The sequence below is a fragment of the Lepus europaeus genome, chromosome 16, assembly GCF_033115175.1.
Source record: "Lepus europaeus isolate LE1 chromosome 16, mLepTim1.pri, whole genome shotgun sequence".
Taxonomy (NCBI): domain Eukaryota; kingdom Metazoa; phylum Chordata; class Mammalia; order Lagomorpha; family Leporidae; genus Lepus; species Lepus europaeus.
The window spans coordinates 50,548,896-50,571,965 of NC_084842.1; the positions used below are offsets into that span (position 1 = coordinate 50,548,896).

Below are 23,070 nucleotides of genomic sequence, written 5' to 3' on the forward strand. Positions count from 1 at the left end.
GAGCTTGTTGCATTTGTTTCCCTTTCCTCTGGGGTCACTTTCTGTTGTTGACTGATGGGCAGTGTTTCGCATAACTTTTCATATATTTTGTTCATTTGTTTGGGTTGTTTCCGATGGTAGGGTTAATCTAGTTTCCTTTAATCCATCTTGGCTATAAATGGATTTTGGTTTCAATCTTCTTTTTTTCTTTCATGTTTTATTCTATTTAACATGTCTAAACATGAAGCAATTTATTTTCTTTTTTTTAAAGATTTTTATTTATTTTTTTTTTATTATTTGTTTGACAGGTAGAGTTATAGACAGTGAGAGAGAGAGACAGAGAGAAAGGTCTTCCTTTGCCATTAGTTCACTACCCAAATGGCTGCCACAGCCAGTGCTGCACCGATCTGAATCCAGGAGCCAGGTCTCCCATGTGGGTGCAGGGTCCAAGCACTTGGGCCATCCTCCACTGCACTCCCGGGCCACAACAGAGAGCTGGACTGGAAGAGGAGCAACCGCGACTAGAACCCCACACCCATATGGGATGCTGGCGCTGCAGGCGGAGGATTAACCAAGTGAGCCATGGTGCCGGCCGCAAAATTAATTTTTTTAAAGATTTATTTTATTTATTTGAAATACAGAGTTATAGAGAGAGGTAGAGCCAGAGAGACAGAGAAAGGTCTTCCATCTGCTGGTTCACTCCCCAAATGGCCACAATAGCCTGAACTGAGCCGATCCGAAGCCAGGAGCCAGGAGCTTCTTCCAAGTCTTCTATGTGGGTGCAAGGGCCCAAGGAATTGGGCCATCTTCTACTGCTTTCCCAGGCCATAGCAGAGAGCTGGATTGGAAGTGGAGTAGCTGATGCTTGAACCAGTGCCCATATGGGATGCTGACACTGCAGGCCAGGGATTTAATCCACTCCACTACAGCGCCTGCCCCAATTTATTTTCATGTTGAGCAGTTGAACGGTTTTGGCCTTCATTTTTAAGCATTGATTCATGGACCTGTCATCCATGTGCTTGTATGAAGTAGTTTGTAGGACTCAGATTCTGCCTTTAGAATGTGTTTAGAAAAGGTGGACATAGAACTGTAAAAAAAAAAAAAAAAAAAGTTAAACACTTAAAAATATTAGTGTCACAGTAATTGTCATGAATTTTTCAACCTGTATTATCTTGAATACTTTCTTATGGATAGTGGAAGTTTTTTTTTCTAATGATGACCAAAAAAAGCATGAATTAAAGGTTTTAAAGTGGTTTGAGGCAGCCCCCTTACTCTCCCACCCCAATTTTAACCATATTGAATATGAGTCATTTTATTCAAAAGAAAACAGGCCATTGTTTATAAAACCATATTGACTCTGGGCTGTTATCATTAGCACATTTCCTTCCATTTCGCTTCCTCCTAGTGGTTGGAATTATTGCTCTTCCCTCCCAAATTATCATTTGCTCTTCCTCCCTTGTCTGATCATTGGTTTTTCCAGATATCAGCTGGGGATTTGGTTGCAGATTTGCTTTTATATTTTTTTTCAAGATTTATTTTATTTATTTGAAATGCAGAGTGACAAACTGACAGGGAGGGACAGAGAGAGAAAGAGATCTTCCATCCATTAGTTCACTCCCCAAATGGCTGCAAGAGCCAGGGCTGGGCCAGGCCCCAGCCAGGAACCCGGAACTCCATCCAGGTCTCCCTCTTGGGTGCCAGGGGCCCATGTTTTTGAGCCATCTTCCACTGCCTTCCCAGGCACATTAACAGGGAGCTGGATCAGAAGTGGAGCTGCCAGGACTCAAAGCAGCACTCTGGTATAGGATGCCCGTAGCTTAACCTGCTGCACCACAGCATGGGCCCCAGGTTGTAGTTTTTAAGGTGATTCATCAAAAGGAATAGGTTGTAGGAAGAAAGTCGCTTAAGAATGGTGCATTATCATGGAGTTGCTTAATTCTTTTATGTCATGTTTGCTTTTGTGTCCAGGTTTATTAGTTTGCTAGTGCTGCCATAATAAAGCCCCACCAGCTGATTGACTTAGCAACAGTAAGTTATTGTCTCATGCTTATGAAACATAGTTATGGAGGCTAGAAGTCTGAGATCAAAGTGTTAGCAGCAGGTTGGCTCCTTATGGGAGCTGTGGAGAAGACCATGTTCATGTGGTCTCCTACAAATCTCTTATGTTCCTTACTTGTAGAAGCATCATCCTGATCTCTGTCTCTATCTTCATAAGGCATTCTCCTTGTGTTCACCAGTCTTGCTGCATTTAGGAGCCCCCTAAGTCTAAATTACCTAATGGAATTTGCAGTGATATATTTCCAGAGAAGGGCACATTCTGAGGTATATGGGGCTAGGACTTCAACATAAGAATTTTGCAGGGATGCAGTTCAGCCCCTAACAGCAGGCTACCACACAGGTAGCTCCTTCTGCCTGGAATATTCTGGTGGCCTGCCTCCCATCGTTGTCTGGCTGGCCTGCATTGACTGCATTGTATGTGTCATGGCTTCATCTGTGCACACGAAATACAATAAAACTCCCAGCTGTTAAAGGACTCATTTCCAGTGCTAGAAACACAAAAGCAAGTGGTATTAAAGCATGTATTGTGCCAGGTGTGATGAGCAGCGTAGCCTTGCTAGAGGGGATAAGGATTGCCAGAGGGATAGAAGATGGGCTGTTTTATAAGGCATGTGATTAGGAAAGACCATCACTTTAAAGAAATGGTGACAATTGACCAAAGCGAGAACAATGGGGGGGGGGGTGTCAGACTTTCTGTCTCTGGAGGGAGAGCTTTACAGGAAGTAGAAGGATGCTTTGATGTGTTCTAGGGCCAGCAAGGAAGCTGGCACAGTACACAGTAGTGGGAGATATGGCAGGAGAGGTTAGTGGGGAGGCTTTTGTAGTATGTCAGGTAAGAGAGGCTGGGTTGACCATGATGTTACTTCCTTGCGGGGTTCCCCTATAGGGGCCCCCTCTGAGTGCTTCCAGAGCGGAGAATTTGTTCTTAGAACACCTGTTACACTGTGTACTCATTGCCTACTCACTTGCCTGTGTTCTCTGTTCACTCTGGGCAGGGACCAGGTTTATCTTGTTGACTTAACCCTTGGTCATTTGGCACATTATAACACTTCAGTGAGAACCCCTGTGAATTATTAACCAGTTCCAAACCTTATAGAAAATTCTTGTGATCCTGTATAGTTTCATGTTTGTGACCATCATCTTTCTTGTTCATTATCTTTTTGCCTAGGCTGTTAAAAATGAAGTGAATGTTCCTTGTTTGAAAAATTTTGTGGAGATGCTTTATCAGACCACTTTTGAGCTGAGCTCCAGAAAGAAGCATTCGTTGGTATTGAGAAACATTTCAAACTTTACATATTTAATTAGAATTTTAGTAATTGATTTATTAATTCAGTGGAGATTTAAGAGAATTAGAAAATCTGAAATTGTAAAACCCCAGTAATGGAATACAAGGACAGATTTCACATATGTATTTTCTCTTGCCCTATTTTAAACTTTCTGTTCTTTGTTTTACTAGTTCTGTATTTGATAGGTTTTCAGTGTTCCTCCTAGGTATTTATCTGTCTTGACAAGTACATTAAATTATGTATAATAATATGGGAAAGATTGAATGTAGAGTTGTATTACATTAGAAAAGTCTTTACATTTATAATGTGTCTTTAAAAATGTTTATTTGAGAGGTAGAAAGAAACAGAGGGCTCCTGTGTGGTGGTTCACTCCGTAAATACCCAGCTGAAGCTGGGAGCTGGCAATTCAATCCATGTCCCCCATATGAGGGACAGAAATCCCTCTGCTTGAGCCATTACCTGGTGCCTTCCTGGGTGTGCAGTATTAGGAAGTTGGAACTGGGAGCAGAGTTGGGCCTCGACGTGAGGACTCCAGTGTGGAATACTGCAGTGCATGTCAGTTGGCATCTTAAGTGGACACCAAATGCCAAACCCATAAAGTGTATTCTTAGTACTCATATTTTTTAGGACTCTCTGATTCCTCTTTTCTATTCAGAGATTGATCACATTTTTTTTTCTCTTCACCATCCATTTCACACAATTTTATGTTCCTTGGAGAAAGTTTAATAATAAACATTGATTGTGCCAGACATTGAACTAAGTACTTTGCATTCGTTGTCTTACTTTAAACCTCAAAACCATATAGGATATTTGTGAGTATTGTTCCCCACTTGACATGTTGGAAAGCAAGGCTTAGAGCACTTACTGTGGCCTTCCTGGAGTCATACACTTGGCAAACAGGAAGCAGAAACATTAATGCCAGTTTGCCTTGTGATGCCGGAGCCTGTGTTCAGAGCGCTGTACTGGGTGTGGAACAAGTGGACCTGGGGAAATAATGGCATGTTTGATAGTTTAATATGATAGCTTCAGGGATTCTTCTTACAGAGAACTTATCCTTTGTCACTGTTGTGAGATGATTCTATGAGACTGTGTTTCTTATTACAAATAGATTTTAAAAATTATTTCCATTTTTTATGATACTTGGTCAAATATAAACATGTAAGCCCAGTGCTTTTCCATGAAAAATGTTGATTCTCTCTTTTTTTCTGTCTCCTGTAGGCTTTATATCCGCTAATTACCTGCCTTTTATGTGTTAGTCAGAAGCAGTTTTTTTTAAATAACTGGCATATTTTCCTACAGAACTGTTTGTCACATTTAAAGGTAAGATGTAATCACATTTCTGACCTATAAATACTGATTGTGACTTATTCATTTATGTACATACATTGAGCAGTGTATAATAAAATTTCATTACTGTTGGTACCCTTGAATAGTAATACTTTGCATTTCTTATGTATATTTTATTTCTTCTATAAGGAATCATATTTAGACACGAATAAAGTGTTAATCTGAGAATTTATATTGTTTTAATGAATGCAAAATGGTACATTTTCAATGATTCTTGAATATGTTATCTTAGATCCAGGAATATTTGTTAATAAATAAATTCCATTAGAATTATAGAGTGTTCCCTTCATCTGACAAAACTCCTGACACTTTGTGTTTTGTTTTGAGACAAGCCAGTCATGTAAGCTCAAGTCTGAGCAATGTGAAAAAAACATGTCAATAAAATATCACTAAAAGCAAATTAATGCAAGTGTGTCCAGCCACACCTGAAAGTGGGGTCCTGGATCCCCAGCAATGTTAACGATCCTGAAGTGACTGGGACTGAGATGAAGGGCTACTTGTTATTAACATGGTTCGGCACAGCCATGTTCAGTCTCTCCCAGGATTGCAATCAAAACCGTGAGAGATAACAAGGACTATTTCCTTCCCCAGTGTGGGACACAGAAGGTAGGGGTACTCTTTCCTGCATGGAATGCGAAAGCTCTATTTGAATACTCTAAATTCGAGCATAGTTAGGTGAGTCTATTTGAATATTTGCTTATAAGTGATAGAAACATTTGCATACATGACATTTCATTTCCTGTTACTCCTGTAAGTTAGATTTGAGACTGAACACTTTATACTTCGAAGATAATGCAGCCAAGGTGTACGACATTAAATGACCTCTCTCTGTTGTGATGCTGTGAAAATTGAACTGGTTCCTCTTTCCTACTTCAGGAATGATCTGTAGGATGATAACCTATAAATATTTCTCATGGTTTTACCTATCATTTTCAGCACTGCTTTGATTTATTAATAAGGTCCATAGGATATATATGAGTCTTTGAAAAATGTTTTTGTCTATTTTCCTCCTAGATATATACTGGCAGTATCCATGTTTGGATAAGAATGTATATACCCTCTTTGCCTTTTTTGTAAAAATTCCCAGGCTCAAATCAAGCTGATTAAACTCTTTATGTCATGTATTTAACTAATTATATTATACTAGTTTTTATATTTGGATAATTTATACAGATATAGATACTAAAAGGGAATTCGTCGTTTTCTGGGTCATAAAGATTTTCATAAATTAAGTAGGTTATTTTTAAGACCGGCATTTAAGTGTTTCCAGGAGGTTGCTTTGTTTCATGACTATTCATACTTTTTCTGTTGGCTTGTTGGAATTTTTTTTATATATATTTGTTTCCACCTAACATATTTGCAATACTTTCGCAGTACCTTAACCTTTTTTGTTTTGGTTTGGTTTTAAGGCTTTAATTTAAAATGCTCTGTTTTCTTTGAACCCTTCCCTCTGTTAAATATTTCTGGCATACTGTCCATTTTTGTTAATGGCTATGTCAACCTGCCAGGCTAAAGGAGATAAGAGCCACTTAGCATGAATATTTGGAATATGATTGTCTTGGCATTAACCCTTAACTTACATTAAGGCTCTATTCAGCAGAAATTTTATGAATTTTTCCTGTCAAGTTTTAGATAATGTGGCTGTTTTACATAGTTGAGGTAAGGAGCTAACCATTCTCAGGAAAAAATATGCTAGTTATCTACTGTAACAGTTATAATTTATTTATATCACATGAGTATATAGGAAAAATCGATCCAAGATGCAAGTCTTACCTAAGTTGATCTTGTTTTGAGATTCATGTAATCTCGGGGTTTCAAAAAATCTAAAACACTTTTTTATTAGTAGACCACTTATGATGATTTTTTATTAATACTTATTAGATACTAGGTAGATTCTCTAAATATAGTATTTCATATAATTTTCACCTGAGGGTGAAAAGGATAAGTAAGTAACCCACAATTAGGGAGCCATTAAGTGAGAAGACTAGATTTGCTTCCAGATTCTTTTTCTTTCTTTCTTTTTTTTTTTTGACAGGCAGAGTGGACAGTGAGAGAGACAGAGAGAGAGAGAGGGAGAGAGAAAGGTCTTCCTTTTTGCCTCTGGTTCACCCTCCAATGGCTGCCGTGCACGGCGCTGATCCAAAGGCAGGAGCCAGGTGCTTCTCCTGGTCTCCCATGCGGGTGCAGGGCCCAAACACTTGGGCCATCCTCCACTGCCTTCCCGGGCCATAGCAGAGAGCTGGCCTGGAAGAGGGGCAACCGGGATAGAATCCGGTGCCCCGACCGGGAGTAGAACCCGGTGTGCCGGCGCCGCAAGGCGGAGGATTAGCCTGTTGAGCTATGGCGCCGGCCCCAGTTCCATAATTCTTGACCTTTCTGGTGCACATTGCCACTTTTGAATGTGAGGAATGTTGCTATACTGAATATTTTAAGAAAACATTTTGGCTGTAATTTTTGGAAATTAAAAAGGTGTTACTTTCTGGAGCCATAAGAATAAATTTGGTGAATTTTCAAGGCAGTTTAAAATACTGCAGTTAAAAAAAAAATTACCATACCAACTTTTTAAATTGGTGACCATGAAAAATAGGCTTTCTTCTTTTATGCCTGTAAATAGCATGTGAGAGACTAGCACTTGATTTTTCAATGAAGCACTAAATTTTAAAATTTTTGTTCTGAAAGAATTTGGTAGCTTCCCATTCTTGTATTTTTATATCAATTTTAGAATTTATATGGAAATTGGTCTTAAGTGTCTGAAGAATTATCAAGAAAGGACTAATAAGGGTAAACATCATATACAAATAATGTGGAAAATTTTTTCTATATAGTCTATGCTTATTTTCTTTTAAATAATTAAATGTGTTAGAACTCACATGCAGTGCTTCGAGAGCAAGAATTAGGTAATTGAAAATTTAGCTGTTTTTTCTTAATTTGAGTACTGCAGATATGTCCCCTGTTCTCCAAATTGTAGAATCTTTTTCTTAGCATTTCTAGCCACTGTCTTAGACATTTCAAATTTCTTCTAAATAGAGACCTTGGTGAAGAGCTGTCTTGTGTTGTGCTTATTTTCATCTAACATGCATGTGCTGCATCTCATGTTTATGTTTGCTGTCTCACATTGCTTTATTTAGATGCCATCTAACAACAGTATCAGAAAACAAATAGAAACACTCCAGGTGAGTTGGGTTGACCTTACAAAGTAAAATACTGCTTTGTTTCCTGTAAGTGTGACTTGTTTTTCCTTTACCCATTGCTGCGTTGCATGTATTTATTCAGATCTGCTTCTAGTGTTGTAAAAGAAGAGTAGCACACAGCAGGTGCATTCTGCAGAAGGTTCAATATTTTTTTAAAAAAAGATTTATTTAATTTGAAAGGCAGAAAGTTTAATGTTAATGTGGCCTCAAGAAGAGAAATATAAGAGATAGAAGTGATGCTGAAATCCAACATTTTAAAATACTTTGATTTACATTATCTTGCAGTTATAAATGAATGTTAAAATTTTTTTCCTATGAGGTTAAGGAGACAGTAGCTTAGATTTTGAATATGATTTTGAAGAATGAGTTTTTAAAAACTTTTTGACTCGGCTTCAAACAAATTGTTTTGTAAGTTCACAGCAGAAAAAATTGAAGAGACATATAAAATGAGAACAAAGGTCATATAAGATCATCCAGTCATTTATATGAGAACAATTTTTGCATGGAATAGGGCTTAAATATTTTTGGTGTATAGCTTTGCTTGATATTTTGAAATTTTAATATGAAAATTTTATTTGGTGTATACCTAAAAATCTAATTGAAGTAAGGTTTTGAAGACTTTGCTTTATAGTTTCTTTAGGTTCACAAATGAACTTGAGAGGAGAATGCAGAGGTGTCCCAGATACCTCTACTCCCACTCCAGCATGGCCTCCCCCATTATCAGCGTTGGCACCAGAGGGGTGCATTTCTTACAATGGCTGAACCAACGTTGCTACCCAAAGTCCATAGTTTACATTAAGGTTCATTCTGGGTGCTTTGCATTCTGTGGCTTGCTCAAGTATATGTAGGGCCTTGAAAAAGTTTGCGGAAAGTGTATTTTATGAAAAAACTATTCATGGATATCAGAAATTTTTTGACACCAAAATAAGTTTATCTTTATTTTCATTTTTCCACACACCTTTTGAAGTACTCTTGGATCTTAATGTGAATCCACCATGACAGTCTCGTATAGGATATCTTCCCGGGTCTAAAAATCCTCTCTGCTCTGTTCATCTCTGTCTTCCCAACCCTTGGCTCAAGTCATAATTTGATATCTGATAAATTAGATTTAAATAATTGAAAGGAAAGTTATGTTTTGTTAGTAGCACACAATCTATGTTATTTTGGTTGTATTGGCAACAAATATAATAGAAAGCTACTTGGGAAGTTTACTTGATATTTGGGGTCTTTATGGATCTCACAATGGAGAGAAGAATCGATACTAAGGCTCTTACCAATGGAGTACTTGACTTTCCACTCTTAATTCTATTAAATCTTTATCTTGATACATTTTTTAGTGGGTATGTCCTTTTTAAAAACATTCTTATTTGTCTTTTTGTATTGCTTTTAAATCATATCAAATCCATTAATCTGTATCTTAGGGAAGACAACAAAATAGAATGTATAAAGTAAAATATTTTTAAAAATTTTTGTTACTTGCCACATATATAAAAAATTGTTTAACAATAAGATATCCTACAAGCCAAATTTTAACTTATAAATTTATAAATCAATCAATGTCTTCCACAACCAATCAACAGATATATGGAGAGTTTTTTCCTAATAAAGAAAATTATTAGCTATATTTTCAAAATTCATAAAGTTCGTAACATGATTATGTTCATGTGAGGACTTTAGTTCTTATAACAGAATGAAGAAAAAGTTTGTAGTCAAATTATAATTGATATGGAATAATTTCCTGATGTTTTAAGTAATAATAATTCCAAAAATATTCCAACTATAAATAAAAAACAGTATTACATGTGATACCTAGTGAACATTCAGCATGTTCTATGTACTGTTCCAAGTGCTCCACAGAGATTAAGCTTGTTAATCTGTGAGGCAGGTACCATGATTTCTTTATTGTGGAGATGAGAGTTTCATGGCACACCAAGTTATAACAGTGCCCAGGGACAGGGTCTGGATGTGAGCCCCTTTGTTTCTAACTCCAGAATCCATGTACTTGGCTCCCCATCTTTCATAAGGATATAAACTCGGTACTATTTGCTTTACTTTATAAATGCAATGACTATAATACTGTTTGGTGTTCTCTATTTTTACTGCCTATGGGCTGCAAATGAAGTACTCTAAGGATGAGTAATCCTTCTGTTATTATGTCAATACAAGAATACTTCAGAAAGTTCATGGAAAAGGGAACTGAGAGATAGCTATTTTGATGCAAAATTTTTTTGAAATCCATGCATAGTTTTTTCATAATGTGTATTTTCCACAAACTTTTTAAAGATCCCTCCCCCCCAATATTATGTGAACTATTTATCAAGTAAGTTGATATATGTATTATTTTGGAGCTCTTGAAAACATTAAAAACATCCTAGTATTTTATTGTGAAAGAAAGGAAAGGCTCAGAATTTCCTTGATTATAGTCACTTTTGAGCTATCTATCCAAAGAGCTTCAAAAAGTTTGTGGACAAATGAAGAGAAAAGATATTGGGCATTTTGCAGGAGCTTTTGAAGACTTCTCAGACTTACCACTTACAAGATATGTACTCATTTGACTCTTTTTTTAGGTTAATAATAATAAAAAAAAAAAGGTTGAGGGCTTTTAGTTGTTGACAGAGAATGTATTTGATCTCAAATGATTGCAAGTATTTTAATAAGTATTTTATTCTCTTTTGTTTTCAAATAGAATAAAGACCCTAAAATGTCTCGAGTTGCACTGGAATCTTTGTATAGATTGTTGTGGGTTTATGTAATTAGAATAAAATGTGAAAGCAACACTGTAACTCAAAGGTGAGTGCCTTTGTTTTTGCATTTAAAATAAAACCTTATTAAAAATTTCACACTAAGGGAATTTTAGTCAGCGTTATAAAATACCTGGTAGAACAAAGTAACTCTCCTGACATTATGCAGAATAGGAGAGAATGTCTTGCTAATACACTATTAATGTCTTACTCTCATTATAACTAAATCTTTGTTCCTACAGTCGTCTTATGAGCATAGTGTCAGCACTTTTTCCAAAAGGCTCGCGAAGTGTGGTTCCTCGTGACACACCTCTCAACATATTTGTGAAGATTATTCAGTTCATTGCTCAGGTGAGTGCTTCAACTCCTAATACACTCATATGTATGTGCAAGGGCACTTCAAAAAGCTCATGAAAATGCAGAATTAATATGAGAATTAAAAGTTTACTTTGGGGCAAAAACTTGAAATCCATGTACACAGGGTCTCTTCAGAAGGGTTGTAGAAAATACATGTTAGATAAACAACCATGCATGGATTTCAAAAACTTTTTACACCAAAATAAATAAACATTTTTTCACAAACTATTATTAGCATTCTTTTAAGTTTGTATTTTATATGAATGTTTATTTTCACTATTACTCAGTATTAATAAATGTCACCATGTTCTATGTGTTAAACATTTTAAAAACTCCATCTTATTACAGTAAATTACTTACAGCTTGTATAAACAAGAATACATCAGAAAGTTCTAAGTGGAACAGATATTTGGCACAGTGGTTAAGGTGCCTGCTCTCTTTCATATTGGAGTACTAGCTTCAAGTCCTGCCTCCACTCTTGATTCCAGCTTACTGCTGGTATGGACCCTAGAGGCATCAGGTGATGACTCAAGCAACTGGGTTCCTGCCACCTACATGGGAGTTCTGGGCTACCAGCTTCAGCCTGACCCAGCCCCAGCTGTTGCAGACATTTGGGGAGTGAACTAGCAAATGGAAAATCTCTCTCTGTGTGTCTCTGTGCCTTTCAAATAAATAAAATAAGTAAATTAAAAATGAAAACAGGGCCAGTGTTGTGGCACAGCAAGTTGTGCTGCTGCCTGTGACACCAGCATCCCGTTATTGGAGTGCTGGTTCCAGTGCTAGCTGCTCCACTTCGGATCCAGCCCCTTGCTAATGCACCTGGGAAGGCAGTAAAATATGGACCATGTGCTTGGGCCCCTGCCACCAATGTGGGAGATCTGGATGGAGTTCCTGGCTGTTGGCTTCAGCCCTACCTAGACCTGACCATCATGGCCATTTAGGGAATGAACTAGCAGATGGAAGGTCTCTTTCTCTGTCTCTCCCTCTCTCTTGTCATCCTGCCTTTCAAATAAATAAAATATCTTTAAAAAATAATTAGAACAAAACAAAGTCAAAAGCTTCACAAGAAATGGATATCCTGGGAGCCAGAAGATGATGGCACAAGTACTTGGGTCCCTGTTGCCCATACGAGAGACCCAGATTGGGTTTCTGGCTCCAGGATTTGGCCTGATCCAACCCTGGCTGTTGTGGGCATCTGGAGAGTGAGTCACTCATTTCTATCTGCCTCTCAAAAAAAATTTAATTGTATACTATTGATTTGGGTATTCAATTAGCTGACAAAATTATAGATAGATAGATAGAGAAATATGTTTTAATTCGTGTTTGTTTTTTCTATTCAGCTAGATTTATGGACTTTTTTTTTTTTTTAAGGATTTTATTTATTTACTTGAGAGGCAGAGTTACAGAGAGAGGTAGAGAGAGAGAGAGATCTTCCAACCGCTGGTTAACTCCCCAAGTGACTGCAATGACCAGAGCTGAGCCTATCCGAAGCCAAAAGCCAGGAGCTTCTTTTTGGTTTCTCACGTGGGTACAGAGGCCCAAGCACTTGGGCCATCCTCTACTGCTTTCCCAAGCCATAGCAGGGAGCTGCAATGGAACTGGAGCAGCTGGGACTTGAACTGGTACCCATATGGGATGTCACCATTGCAGACAGTGGCTTTACCCACTGCACCACAGCACTGGCCCCTAGATTTATGGACTTCTAGAGACACAAACTTGTATTGTTGTCATTATATGTATAATTCTTAGCTTTACATCTTACATACAATAGCAAGTTCAAGGATTTACTAATTGGTTTAAGTTTTTTCCTAGGAACGTTTGGATTTTGCAATGAAAGAAATAATATTTGATCTTCTCAGTGTTGGAAAATCTACTAAAACTTTCACCATTAATCCAGAGGTAAAAATGATATATAATTTAGTAACATATTACTGTATGCTCTTTATTTTTTTGAGTACAGTTTCTAGAATACTAATTCACTCTTAGGTCCAGGTCTCAGCTCTACCTTTAACCACAGTTGTGATCTAGGATATGTAATTTAACCTTTCTTATCACCAGCTGAATGGGCTAATAGCAGTGCTAAGCATGGTGAGAATCATAGAGGGAAATTTTCAGATTAGCCAATTCAGCTGTCTTCAAAAACTTGTGACATGATCTCAGCTTTCATTTACTTCAGATTATGTAAATGTAAGCTGTTCTTTAGTAAATATCATTCATTCACTATTTATTGAGCACCTAAAATGAGCCAGCCATTGTTGTAAGTGTTGGAGAAAAAGTAGACACAAATCCTTTTCCCCAGGTGATGCTTACAATCAAAAACAAAACAACAAAAGATAAATGTGTGTCCTAGTTTTGTAGCCCCATTATTCACTAGTAAACTCTGATTTACTTTTTAGATATTAAATTTTCAGGACACTTCAAAACATCCTATTAATTGCTTATTGGAAGCTAGTTACTTTTGAGAATTAAAAAAAGCAAAATACATGTTCTGTTTATAATAACTTCGCTGGTCCTTCTTATAGTCAAATCCTAAGGTATATGTTTGTGTGGTTAACAAATTGATTGTAAGATATTGGAAGTTTTCATTTGTAGGGTGCTTGTGATAGATTAATAATTACTCACAAATTTTCAACGTGGGGAAACAGGACTTTTTGTAGATAATATACTCAACATGGTTTCCAGGAACAAAAATCATAAAACTGAAGACGCCTTCTGATATTTAGACTATGGGAGGATACTAGCACAACATCATATATCATGATGAGTAAAACTTAATCTTATTTATATAACAAAAGTATATAAATAAAAGTTTTATTTTCTTCCTGTAACCCAACTTCCTTGCCCACTGAGATGCAATATTCTACTTTAGAGACCAGGAGCACAGGTCAGAGATTATGGCAGTTTGGCCTGGGATAGTGGTGGTGCACACAGGAAACTATTCACTAAGAAAAGAAACACTAGCAAAGAACCCAGTTTTGGGAGAAGGCCATATATTTGGTTTGGACATGTGTAAACTGAGATATCAGATGGATCTGGGGTCTGCATAGAGAGGAGAGGCTGGGCTTAAAATTTGTGGGTTTCTTAAAACTACATATGAAATACATGAGATTTGTTGCTTTTATATAAAAAATAATTTTAAAAATTTACCAAAAACAAAACAAAACTCACTATTGTGGCTGTATAAACTCAGCTTGAACAATATTCACTTTAAAAAACAAAATTTGCAGGTGATCTGGTTTGAATGGTAAATTGAATCCTCGTAAATGTATGAACTTGCTAACTTGCTTTGGGAGAGAACACATAATGATAGGAGAAGGCAGCCTATGAGGTCCATTTCCTGAGACATTTCATACAGGTAAAGAAGGTTAAGCCTGAAACACAGGTAGAGATGACAGCAAATGCGACATACAGCTGTCCAAGGAAGGGACTCGTTCAGAAGAGAAGGAACACAGTGGCCATGCTGCTCAAATACCAAATAGGATACTGCAAAAAGGCCCCCTATCCTGAGCAATGCAGCCACTGAAGAGTGACAATTAACTCTAGCAAAGCCTTGGATGACGGTTTCTTCCATGAAAATAGTGAAGAGAATTGGGGTGTATTCTGCTGAAAGAGAAATGTGGGAGATGCAAGAAAGCGAAGTGATAATTGACGGTATAATGTTCCAGAAAATGTAAGAGCAGTTGGGATTCTAACAAGATGACTGTCACCCACCAGACTGTAACAAAAGCAAAAGAGGAGGAAGAAGAGGTGCAGATACAAGTAGACCGGTCTGATTCATAGTCAGACTGAGTAAAGTTTATGTTTTTTTCTTTTTTGAGTGAGAGATAAATTTTGTGCTTAGAGAGGGGAGGAGACAAGGTCATTACCAGAGGATAGGACAACTGAAGAAGGGTGGGAGAGGCTTGATTTAAGCCTGAGAATGGGAGAGCCAGTGGACTTCTGAAGGGTATGGGTAGTACGTGGGATTTGACAAGAAAGCAAACTCTAATGCCTGAACTGGCTAAAAATGTGGGACAAGAAAGTTAGTTTCCCTTCTGACCTCCTTCCATCCATCCCCCCGGTGTCATTTGATGAGATATTTCTAACACTAAAAAAAAGATAATTGTGATTTCTTCCTTGTGAAACTTTTTCCTCTGAAGAGAATGAACATCGGCCTCAGGGTCTTCCTGGTGATAGCGGACAGTTTGCAGCAGAAGGATGGGGAGCCGCCAATGCCGACCACGGGAGTTATTCTGCCCTCAGGGAACACTCTCCGGGTCAAGAAAATTTTTCTCAACAAAACCCTGACAGATGAAGAAGCAAAAGTCATCGGTGAGTCTTAAATAGTCTCAGTTCTTTCTGATCGATCAGCTATAGGACTGGTTTTATGTTTTGTAGAAATTGCAATCAAGTATAAATTGTATATATTTGCCTAATACAGTTATTTTAGTATATAGAGAAATGCAAAATGAATATATTTCTGATAACATGTAAGTGTTCATGTAAGAATCTTCTGGTTAAACCATTGTCTTCTCACAAGATGCTATTTATTGCATTTTGTATTTTCTTTGAATTAATTTTAGTTCCCTGCAAAATTTTTACACGATTTCTAATTATTGCATATCCTGAAGCTGATCATCAGGGAGAAGAATATTCACAGCCAAAACTCCTTTTGTGAGAACGATATGCTGATGTCATTTAAAAATGGATGGGCTTTTATTACAGAAAGTAACTGGATATTCTTCATGTCACTGCTGACATTTCCTAACTGTGAGCTTCCCCCCTCCCCCGTCCAGGAATGTCAGTGTACTATCCCCAAGTAAGAAAAGCATTGGATAGCATTCTCCGACACTTGGACAAAGAAGTTGGGAGACCGATGTGTATGACGAGCGTGCAGATGTCTAACAAGGAGCCTGAAGATATGATTACGTATGTAGTAAATGATTTACCTTCACTGTGGCTTCAGTTTTCATAACAGAGTGCAGATGGTTGAATCTTACTTCCCTGTCTCCTCACTTTCTCCTTTTGGAGTTCTCCCATAGCCCATCTGCTGCAGTTTTTATGCAATGTTTTTTCCCATGTTGCTCAATTTTTATTCTTTAAAGGGCTGTCAAACTAGTGTATATAGCAGAAGTCACCCCGAGTCCTGGTATAGTTTGTTGCCAATGACAAGGCCAGGTCCTACAGAAATCCTAGTGTGACCCCAGATGTATGTGGGTTTGATGCATTTATTGACTCAGATAAGTGCTCTTATTTCCAGAAATCTGATAAATAATAATAATTTTAAAATTCTGAAAATTCTAAACTCTGGTATTTTTGTTTCCTGAGAACCAGGAGATACAGAAGGAAAAACTAGGATGAGGAATAAGACCTCATCCCCACAACGCTCAGTCTTGTCAGGATTTGTTGCCCTACCATATTTCTAACTTATTGTTCCACCAGGAGATGTATTTTATGGTGACAATTTCTTTTATGTGCTAGAAAGCATCTGTATTCTCTCTAAGGGGGAATATTTTTTGTGGGCATATTAATATTTGCATTACATGTTTTGGAACACCAAATTGGACATTCAGTCTCTCAATGTACTTAATATGAAGTAGTAGATACTCTTGTATACTAATATGTCTGAGAGTTCCTTTAACGTGAAGTGTTTTGCATATATTACTTCCATGGAAAATCTTCCTCCTTTCCCCAGATCCACTTTGCTTATTTCTGTTGGTAAATTTGCCTCCATTCACTTCTTTTCACTGTCCATGAAGCCTCTTGATTGGCAGCAGGATCACCAATCTGCAGTCAGCGCGTCATCACCATCAGTTGGAGTTTCACTTCCAGCGTGTTTCAGTCTTGGATTTTTAAGATAGGGAATGCCCCTTCAATGATTAGGAGAGACGGCATTGGAAATGAAGATTATTTACACACAGCATGCTTGGAAGTCTCACATCCAGAGGTCAGGCAGCACAAGGAAAGAGGGAGAAAGGACCCTGTGGATCAGCACCTTAATCAGATCCAGAGCCTTGTCCTAACAGGTTTCCCTTGAGCATTTTTAACTGGTGGCTGAAAGCAAGGCAGCCTGAGTTCCAGGAGGTGGTGCTGTGACAGAAAGGTGGTCCCTGACGTGTATGCCTAGGGCATGGGGGACGTGTCACATGGGGGCGTGGGAACAGTCACATGGGTTGTATGTAGCTGCCCCATAGGTTGGCTGCCACCAAACAGAAGTAGATTTCTAGATCAGACAGAATGGCAGGGTAGAACTAGAAACTGGCAAGGGTGACTGAGCCCTGCTTTTGGTATGAAAAAACTAAGTGTATTTAATTCAAGCCCCAGCTGCTCCACTTCCAACCCAGCTCTCCACTATGGCCTAGGAAAGCAGTAAAAGATGGCCCAAGTGTTTGGGCCCCTGCATCCACTTCTGGCTTTTGGCTTCGGATATGCCCAGCTCCGGCTGTTGTAGCCATTTGGGGAGTGAGCCAGCGGATGGAAGACACCCCCCACCACCACCTCCGCCTCTGCCTCTGCCTCTCTGTAACTCTACCTTTCAAATAAATAAATAAATCTTTAAAAAAAACATGCCTACCTCTGGCTCAAATAAGTCAAACAGATCTTAGAGGTAAGAGGCAAGTGTGTTTAAAAAAAATTAATTAATAAGAGCAAGAGCTATGAAAATTTCCAAAAGAAGGTAGCAAGTTTATTGCCACTGTAATAAATACTGACCCGAAATACTGAGAACCTCCAAATTATTTTTAAGATAAATTTTTTTAAAGATTTATTTATTTATTTGAAAGGCAGAATTGCAGAGAGAGAGAGAGGGAGGAAGAGAGAGAGATTGACTTTTCTGTCCACTGGTTTACTCCCCAAATGGCCACAATGGTTGGAGCTGGGCAGATCCGAAGCCAGGAGCCTGTTCCAGGTCTCCCATGCAGGTGCAGGGGCCCAAGCACTTGGGCCACCTTCTGCTGCTTTCCCATGCCATAGCAGAGTACTGGCTTGGAAGTGGAACAGCTGGGACTGGAACCAGATCCCATATGCGATGCTGGCAATGCAGGCAGCAGCTTTACCCTTTGTGCCACAGTGCCGGCCCTCAAATTCTTTTCTATACAAGGATTATTTTATTAGGCCAACTGGAGAACAATTGGGATAAAATAAACCAACCAAAAGCCTCACCTTGAAATATGGAATATTTATAAATGTATATGGAATATAATAAATATGGAATATAAAAAATTAGTGAAGTAAGAGATTAGACATTTAAATAAATTATTGAATAACTAGAAGAAAATGTAGTAGAATTAAATTGTATTAGGGTAATTCAAAATGTGTGTGGAAAATAGAATTAAAAAATAAGTTCATTTTGTCCAAAAGCTTTTGAAATCCATGCATAATAGGGGTCCTCAAAATTCACAGAAATTGTGTATTATGAAAAAAACTATGTGCAGTGTTTTGTTTTGTTTTGTTTTTTTTTTTTTTTTTTTTTTGAGGGGCAAAGTTATGCAGAGGCAGAGAGGGAAGAAGTCCTCTACCCACTGGTTCAACTGCTGGAACTGGGCTGATCCGATCTAGAGCCAGGTGCCAGGAACTTCCTCCATGTCTCCCCATGGATGCAGGGGCCCAATGACTTGGGCTATCTTCTACTGCCTTCCCAGGCTATAACAGAGAGCTGGATCAGAAGTGGAGCAGCTTGGACTCAAACCAGTGCCCATATGGGATGCCGGCACTGCAGGAGGCAGTTTTACCCACCATGCCCCAGCGCCAGTCCTATGCACAGATTTTTAAATTAATTTACCTGGGGCTGGTGTTGTGGTACAGTGGATTCAGTCACCAATTGGGATTCCCACATTCCATATTGGAGTACCTGAGATTGAGTCCTGCCTCTCCTTACTATCTAGCTTCCTGCTAATGTGCTCGGGAGGCAACAGCTCAAGTATTTTTGTCCCTGCCACCCACCAGGGAGATCCAGATGGTGTTCTGGCTCCTGGCTTTGGCCTAGCCTTGGCTGTTGCAGGCATTTGAAGGATGAACCAGCAGGTGGAAGATCTCTCTCTCTGTTTCGGTCTCCCTCTGTCACTCTGCTTTTCAGATAAATAAATCTTTAAAAATAAAATAAAATTTAAAACTTTTTAATTGTGTTTTTCCATGATCTTTTTGAAATATCTTCATGTTTGTGTCTGTGTAACATACTTCTTATTAAATCCTGTTGTGATATATTTTTCAGGGGAGAAAGAAAACCCAAAATTGATTTGTTTAGAACTTGCATTGCTGCTATTCCAAGGTTGATTCCTGATGGTATGAGCAGAACTGATCTCATTGAATTATTAGCAAGGTAAGTAAGAATAACTGCTGTGTGAATTTTTATGTCTTTGTGTCCCTTTTCATTTCTAATATATCTCTTAACTATGATCACTATAAAGGCAGTAATTGGGGAGGGCATTTAGTCTAGGAGTTAAGCTGCCATTTGGGATGCCCAAATCCCTGTTATCATAGTACCTGGGTTTGAAGCCTGGCTGTGGCTCCTGACTCCTGGCTCCAGCTTCCTGTTAATTTAGAACCTGGAAGACAGTGGTGATTTCTCAGATGCCATCCACATCAGTGACCTGGGTTGAGTTTCTGGCTCCTGGCTTCAGACGTTGTCCAACCCTGGCCATTGTGGGCATTTGAGAACTGAATCAGTAGATGGGAACTTTGTGTTTATCTCTCCCTTTCTGTCTGTTTTGCTTGCTCTGTCTCAGATGTGTGCATATCTATCTATCTATCTATAAAGGCAGTACTAAAAACATTTTAAATCCTTTATTTGATTTACTTTCTAAAACCTTTGAAGTCAGCCTCATGGGACACTATCATGCTTCTTTCCTCTATATCTCCCTTGGTGCCATCATCAGGGACTGAATACTGAGCTAAAGATCCTTAATCATCTGGCCCTGTTTATTTCTAGTGTGCTGATATAACTGCTGCTGCTTCGTGGCTTACTTCCAAATCTTCTTGGGTGTAAAACATTTTCTCTTCAGTCTCATTATCAGTTGAAAGTTGGCTTAGTGAAGAGCAGGACTGTGTTCACCCAAAAAAAGACAATGTTATTTCCCTTTTTGCTAAACCAGAAAAATTTCCTTCTCTGTCATGGGTAACTCCAGCTTCCCAAGCATGTAATTCTATCGTATTTTTACATTACCTACTTATTCACTGTTTCTAGACTCTAGTGCTTTTGGCATTATAGTTGATCACTAAATCAAACCTCTTCAACCATAAATCAGAAACTTCTATTTATATAGTATTATACATTGGTGGCTTCCCTGAGATATAGTGTCTAATGTCTTTAAAAGGTAATTTTATATAACCTGTTCTCTAACTTACTTAGTCTGAACTTTCTTTAGGCTTTATGTGTTGAGTCTACACATCTTCATTTTCTTCTAGGCATCCACCATTTAAGATGTTATCCCCAAATTTACTCACTCTCACCTACAAGAATTATTTCTGCTCAATTGAATCCCTCTTGATTTCTGTTTCCTTCACAGTCCACTGTCTGATTTTTAGCTCACTTCAGCAACATGTAAGGAATGATTGAACTGTATCCTGTCCACTCAAAGTAAAGGACTAAATAAATGTGAGGCAGTGCTAAGATCTTATGTTGTTGGACATAATTTTTGATTGGTTGTAGGATAACAGCATGTATTTTAACGATTAAAGAATTTTTATATGGAATCTGTACTTTTTTCTAAAATACAGCAGTTGAATTAAGGTAAAATTATTATTCTGAATTATAGTAAAAATATCTACTAGTATAAATAGATTGATATATCAATTTAAACAAATGAGTATAGGCTAGCCTAAGGATGAATGTGACACAAAAAATGAACACTGGATCCTATCATCTTCTCACAAAACAATTAAATAGATACTTTTTTTAAGTTCTTGGCTTTAGGTTTTAGATGATAAAACTATAGGAAAGGTTTTGAGGCTTCTAATGGAATTTTGTTCTTGGTAGGCTCACAATTCATATGGATGAAGAACTGCGTGCTCTGGCTTTCAATACTCTGCAGGCACTAATGCTTGATTTTCCAGATTGGCGGGAGGATGTTCTTTCAGGATTTGTTTATTTTATTGTTCGTGAGGTGACGGATGTCCATCCCACACTTCTTGATAATGCTGTAAAAATGTTGGTACAATTAATAAATCAGTGGAAACAAGCAGCCCAAATGCATAACAAAAACCAGGACTCACAGGTACCAAATTATTTTGTCTTATCCGTTTGTATGTGGTTTGTGATAAATGACTAGTAATGATGTTAATATAGATTTACTTTCTTAAACAGTAAAAATTTCATTAGTATTACTCACTTTCAATGTTTTTATAATACCTTAATTTTCCTATAGTTCATGTAGCAAATATATTTAGCATTTGTGTGTTTAACCATTCTAATTCCTTTACTAATAATTAGTTTTAATTTTCATTGAAAGTTTTGATAATTTAGGTTGTCTCCAATTTTTTAAAGGTGATATATTAATAATGTTTAGGAATCTTCGGTTTGTATTATTTGATTGTTTTATCCACATCACCAATCCCTGTTTCATGTATACAGTATCTGTGCTTCTTAACCATACGAAGTGCTCAAGTTGTTAACTTACGATAATGTTACAAATCATAGAGCCTTAGAATTTTAGAGCTGGACCATCTGAGCCAGCCCAGCTTCTCAACCTTTAATGAGCATTCAGATCACTAGGGGTTTGAGAGTCTGTTTTTAATGAGCTCCCAGGTGATGCCATGCTATTGGTTCACACTTTGTGCATGAAAGATACTATCCAATCCCTCATTTTCCATATAGAAATATGAGATGAAGAGTGATTACCTGGCAATTCAAAGGTTACAAAATATAGAATGATAGAAGGTGGGTACAGAATTCATATTTAGACTGCCAGGGGAGTGCTTTTTCACACTGGGCATGCTATAAATTTTTATAATGCACCCTATTATGTTATTATAAATTAAATATTATTTAAATTGCTTGAGCCAAGGCAGACCTGTAGCCATAATTTCTGTGATTTACTTTACTCTTTATTAACTGGTTTGTGAGAACATCTCTACATACATATTTTTTACTTTATCTTATAATTTTGTTCCTTTTTCAAGCATGGTATAGCTAATGGAGCGTCTCATCCCCCTCCTCTGGAACGAAGCCCATACTCAAACGTGTTCCATGTGGTCGAAGGGTTTGCACTTGTCATTCTCTGTAGCAGTCGACCTGCCACTAGGAGATTAGCCGTCAGTGTCCTCAGAGAGGTTCGGGCTTTATTTGCACTTTTGGAAATACCTAAGGTAAGAGTTAGGTATTTCATCTAGTTGTCTAATGAAAGTACTCGCAAACTATTCTTTTATCCATCTGTATCTTATTTCTGTTGTAGGTTTAATTTACTTTTTAACAAAGTCTTTTGACAGAGTCTTAATGATCTACCTGCCCTCCATTCCCTTTGTAACAAATAGTGCTCATAAAAAATTTCCATGTTTCCTTGGGTTTGGCAGCATTTCTTCCACATTCTTAATTCTTTTTAGACATATGATGTCTTTTTTTGTAGGGTGATGATGAATTAGCCATAGATGTGATGGATAGGCTGAGTCCATCCATTCTTGAGAGCTTCATCCATCTCACTGGGGCTGATCAGGTAACTATAATGACTTCTCACCACTCAGTTGTGTTTTGAGACTGAAGAAGGATATGCGCGTGCACACACACACAGACACACACATATCCTTGCATACATACTTGAATCTCTTTAACAATATAAAACATTAGGAAATATTTTTGAGAATATAAAGTACTTTAAAAGTAAAGAAATACTTACAAAGTGGCATTTGTTTATGCTGTTAGTACTCTTTCCCATGGAAATAAAATTAATTTATTATTTTTGTGTGTAATGTGTAATTCATTCCAGTGTAAGAAGTTTCACTTAAGTTTATGAAATTATGGGCTATTTGCTATTTATTATGGCATATAATATTCTTGACATAAATACATTAGTTAAAATACTAAGAAAAAACTGTTGGAATTCAAACCAAAACTTGTACCTCATTAATGAATATTTTTGTTTGCTTTATCGCATAAGTTTAAGTGCATTGGTTAAATATATAGCATTTTATGCCAAAGTCATA

The 23,070-nt window shown here is 37.6% G+C and overlaps 1 protein-coding gene across 5 annotated transcripts in view; it reads left to right on the forward strand.

The window, feature by feature from the left end:
• FRYL (FRY like transcription coactivator) overlaps window positions 1–23,070 on the forward strand; it is a 302,188-nt gene that overhangs the window by 188,299 nt on the left and 90,819 nt on the right. For all 5 annotated transcript variants that reach the window (XM_062213674.1, XM_062213678.1, XM_062213676.1 and 2 more), the window contains 11 exons: window positions 3,206–3,304; window positions 4,542–4,643; window positions 10,548–10,651; window positions 10,845–10,953; window positions 12,772–12,858; window positions 15,099–15,270; window positions 15,735–15,867; window positions 19,148–19,255; window positions 20,912–21,149; window positions 22,054–22,239; window positions 22,497–22,583. In XM_062213674.1, coding sequence (XP_062069658.1) covers window positions 3,206–3,304; window positions 4,542–4,643; window positions 10,548–10,651; window positions 10,845–10,953; window positions 12,772–12,858; window positions 15,099–15,270; window positions 15,735–15,867; window positions 19,148–19,255; window positions 20,912–21,149; window positions 22,054–22,239; window positions 22,497–22,583 — 1,425 coding nt within the window. The remainder of the gene's footprint in view (window positions 1–3,205; window positions 3,305–4,541; window positions 4,644–10,547; window positions 10,652–10,844; window positions 10,954–12,771; window positions 12,859–15,098; window positions 15,271–15,734; window positions 15,868–19,147; window positions 19,256–20,911; window positions 21,150–22,053; window positions 22,240–22,496; window positions 22,584–23,070) is intronic.